This window comes from Dendrobium catenatum, unplaced genomic scaffold (assembly GCF_001605985.2).
Source record: "Dendrobium catenatum unplaced genomic scaffold, ASM160598v2 fragScaff_scaffold_1105, whole genome shotgun sequence".
In the NCBI taxonomy this organism is placed as follows: domain Eukaryota; kingdom Viridiplantae; phylum Streptophyta; class Magnoliopsida; order Asparagales; family Orchidaceae; genus Dendrobium; species Dendrobium catenatum.
The window spans coordinates 357,674-361,769 of NW_021319567.1; the positions used below are offsets into that span (position 1 = coordinate 357,674).

Below are 4,096 nucleotides of genomic sequence, written 5' to 3' on the forward strand. Positions count from 1 at the left end.
AGAAGTGAGTATCTCATATTTACACCATCTTAGTACGGACTAAATGCACAAAATAAAACGCTTATACTGATACAAAGGAGGGGATTTACACACGTGTCATTCAAAATTTACCTTTTTAATTTTTAAATTTTAATATTTATATAATATAGTATTTTTATTAAATTTCATCAATGACCATCTTTTTAAACTCTTAAAAATGATAGAAAGTGGTCCCAAGTTCAATCAGATCTCAAATCTTAATAAGGTAGAGGTCAAAGTGAGTCGTGCAGACCACGTAGCCTTTAGCTATGGAGAGATTATTATGTGCAGTGTATGGATTGTTTGGAGGCGAATCCGAACGCGCCAAATTACCCGGATGCACCGGGTCCTGAATGAGGTGGCTCATCCGAATTTGCCTCCGAACAAATCTAGACGCCGCACGTAATAATTATCCTTAGCTAGGAAGGAGTCAAGACAGAGGGTCACACAACCGATGGGGTTGAGCTAGAGGTGGTGTCGCGATGCAAGTCAGAACAAGGCATGGAGTTCCGTGACATTATAATGGAGAAGTGCGTAAAGGATTAAATAATAACCCTATAACTTTGATTGATATGCATGAGATGAGCATAACCATGGGAGTATTTGATTTCCTTGATGATAACGAGACCATCCCATTTTTAAAATCAAGACTTTGTGCCACACATGGGAACACTAATGGGGTGGCTGAGAAGTACAAGACCAATTTTTCCTTTTGTATCTCCTCAACTTGCACATTCACAATGCTTGGATGGCATTTCTTAGTGGCTTAAAAATTGTTGATTTGCTCATCAAGAGAATATGTTTGTTCCATTTCATTGCGTAGAGCATCTATGGTGTCGTTCGGTCGCTCCAACCGAACGTCAAATATATCTATGGTGTCGTTCAATAGCTCCACCCGAATGTCAAATCTTCCGCTATTTGCTTGCATCTGAACAGTGCAATGCCAATATTGATGTTGCACTGTTCACGAACGCCATTTTTTTGTCTCAACCAAATTTGCCAAAGAAACACGCCAAATAGGAGAAAGATTGTTACCTTCACAAAAGCCAGCTAAATGAGATTCGATTGGAGATGATTCACGGTATTTTTTAGTTTCACTGCATTTTGGAGCGAAAAATGGGATTTTAGATTTGAGATGCCCTTATTAGTCCATTCAGAGCCCAATTTTCTGCATTATGTTTTGGTTTATCATAGTTACCTTGTGCAATGTCTTTCAACTTCCCTAAGTTCTTTCCTTGAGCATTGCTAGTTTTTGCTGCAGCTCTATGTAATGTTTTACCTTCTTTAAAGTTGGGTTTTTACCCCCAATTTTTTGTGATTACCTTTCATAGTCAATGAAAAAGGGCTCTGCCCCCAATTATTCTTTAAAAAATAACAAACAAAATTTCCCGAACTGAAGAAACAATCACTAGATATTGACAGTGAAAGCGGTCAAATAAACCAAACATAGACAAAGTGTCTACAGAGCATTTACATATATAAGCACCAACTTGCAGAAATCTTCCAAAAAAATAAGCAAAATAAGCTAATAGTTCAACCAGATGAGACATCCACATCAAAAGAAAAACAAATAACCAAAGTCCAAGCTTGACTTCTTCATAACGAGAAGGCGGTTTTTTAACTGATGGAATTCAAAGTTTTTTACCAATATATCTATAGAGGAGCATCTTTCTCTTGTTGCTAGAATTGTCCACTGTGAAGATAATTTTCCCAGACTCACCAACCCTGAAGCTGTTCTTCACCACGAGCTCATCTGAGGCAGCCATCTTCCTTTCCTTCTGAACAATGATTGTGTAGCTCTCCTTTGAATTCGGCACAAACTCTGCGCCGTAAGAGACTTCCCATCCCAACACTCGAAGTTCCCAAACCAGAAGGCATGGCTGCAAAAAAAAAAAGAAACTTTAATCTAAATAATCACAGAAATAGTACAAATTTGGTTATAGATTTTATTTATTTTTTAAATAGAGCTCTTTACCTCTGCAACTGGGATTTCTATGATCTCCTTTGTGGAAGGCTTAATATTGATTTCAGTTACAGCATCAGAAATGGTGAAATCAGGGTTATTCTCACTATATAAGCCTCCGAATTGGACTGGGGCTTGCTCTGGAGCTATGTATCTATATTGAAATAAAGCAACCATGGAAGATCAATAAGATATTATCATCATAAGAAAATAAATGAGGGTGGAAGAACTTAGAAGATATGCTGAGACCTGAAGAGGATCTCAGCTGATTTTGATGGCCCGGCAAACACAAACTTGCTCTTTGTCCTCTGTGTTAGGAAGGGGCCGATCATCCTATTGAAAGCTAGATACCACCATGGCACATTGAGAAACACCTGGTACAGAATTTCAATCAATTTTTTATTTCTTTCAGTAATAACTAATCTCGATAGAATCTTCTGAAGCGAGGAACAATTGAATGACAAAAAGAAAAAATGAATCCTTTAATACCTGCTTTTTTACGAACTCTGGATAGTTATCAAGGAGCAACCCAAGAGCATGGGGAAAATCTCTCTTGAGCGGCCAGGGCGAGTTCTTCAGATCAGTAACCTGAACCATGGTGGAGATGCCACCTGGCCTGAAGTCGAGAAGCTGACGAATACCCTTCTCCAAATACTGGATCCTCCAACGGAAAAACTTCTTCTGCTTCTCCTCGTCTGCGAATGCTTTCGCATAAAGATCCTTATTCTGGAAATCCCCATAAGCATTATAGCAAACAGGATGGCCCTCGCGGTCGACGCCGCTCATGAAGACGACCTTCTCCATCTCCGCCAAGTCGAGATCCTCTTCAAGGAGCCCTTCTATACCAAAATCCCTCCTCCAAGTTACCGTGTTCTTGATCATTGCCATTGCTTCCTTGGCTTTGAAGTCCCTCGCACGTAGGAATTTGATAAGAACGGTGTCGCTCCTCTCATCCCCGAGTAGAGGAATCCCCCATATGAGCGGCGTCTTCTCTTCCTCTTCCGGTGGCGGTGCAGCAGCGGGGACGACGGTCTCTGCTATGGCTTCGACCGTCTTCGCGCCGTCGTCATCAGCGGAAACAGGGGAATCCTCTGGTTTCGCCTCTGCAGATACAGTCACCGGTGGAGTCGGTTCTGAAGGAGGAGAAAACTCGCGGTTGGCGATTGCTGATTGGAGGAGTTGTTTAAGCTCTTCGAGGGCTTTCTTCTCGGGCTCAGGGAGGTCTGAGGAGAAGTTGCCCTCCTCCTTGAAGGCCACGGCGAGCGGTACTCCTCCTGAGAGGCTCTTCTTCCCGTCCTCGGGCGATGGCGTTTCTTGATTAAACTTCTTCGCATTATCTTCGGGCTCGAGGTTGGACTCCTTAACCGGCGCCAGAGGAGGCGCCACTGTCTCGGTGACTACGACTTCTTTCGCCGGCGCGGTATCTTCATCCGCCATTGCTTAAGCGATGAGAGATATTAGGGTTTTGGAATTAGATTTTTGGCAAGGTGAAGGCGAAAGAAGAGAACTTTATAGAGGGAAAGGAAAGGAACGCAAAGCGAAGAGGGGGAGAGAGGTTATAGAGCACACAGACTGTCAGGTTCCGTTGGCCAGCTCTGCTTTGGTTTTGAGCGAAGAAGTGTGTAGCCGTTGAGATAGCCTTGAGTGTTGCGATTGAAAGGGCTTTTATTTAATTATTAAAAAAAAAAAGTAGTAGTAGCCTAGTAGGGGTTTTGATTGATTGAAGACATAGGTGAGGGGTCCGGTTCATAGGAGGCTACACAGAGGCAACAGCAGATTTGGATGTGCCGGACGTTACTGCGGAAATGCGCCGTCTAGCGAAATTTGCGGTTGGTGATTGAAATATTTGGAGTTCGTGGTTTGCTTGTTCATTTTTAGGTCTGATTGGAGAGTTATAATATTTGGTAATTAGGTGCTTAGGAACAGTGTTTTGTCCTTTCTATGTTTTGTTCTTGTTGATTAGGTAAAAATGTAGGGTTTATCTTCTATTTCTGATTTTATTTTATTTGCATTCTGGTATGAAATAAAAAATAGATTTTTGATTTTTTTATGTCACATGATATATGTAATTGATCAAATATTAACATTATATCTTTATTTTTTAAATTTTCATGT

The 4,096-nt window shown here is 41.2% G+C and overlaps 1 protein-coding gene across 1 annotated transcript; it reads right to left on the reverse strand.

The window, feature by feature from the left end:
* Positions 1 to 1,433: 1,433 nt before the first annotated feature.
* Positions 1,434 to 3,535, reverse strand: LOC110116663 (patellin-3). Its single transcript, XM_020850341.2, has 4 exons — positions 2,471 to 3,535; positions 2,231 to 2,355; positions 1,994 to 2,135; positions 1,434 to 1,898 (listed from the first exon to the last, which is right to left on the reverse strand). Exons 1-4 carry the CDS (start codon positions 3,416 to 3,418, stop codon positions 1,650 to 1,652), a joined length of 1,464 nt encoding a protein of 487 aa, XP_020706000.1. The 5' UTR covers positions 3,419 to 3,535; the 3' UTR covers positions 1,434 to 1,649.
* Between the last annotated feature and the right edge of the window lie 561 nt (positions 3,536 to 4,096).

What these genes read in the sequence shown, in the direction of transcription:
- LOC110116663 (XM_020850341.2), bottom strand. Translation starts at nt 3,418, where the DNA reads ATGGCGGATGAAGATACCGCGCCGGCGAAAGAAGTCGTAGTCACCGAG. An exon ending in TCAGCTGAGATCCTCTTCAG is followed by an intron (nt 2,136 to 2,230) that starts GTCTCAGCATAT and finishes ATTTCAATATAG; the next exon opens with ATACATAGCTCCAGAGCAAG. An exon ending in TAGAAATCCCAGTTGCAGAG is followed by an intron (nt 1,899 to 1,993) that starts GTAAAGAGCTCT and finishes TTTTTTTTGCAG; the next exon opens with CCATGCCTTCTGGTTTGGGA.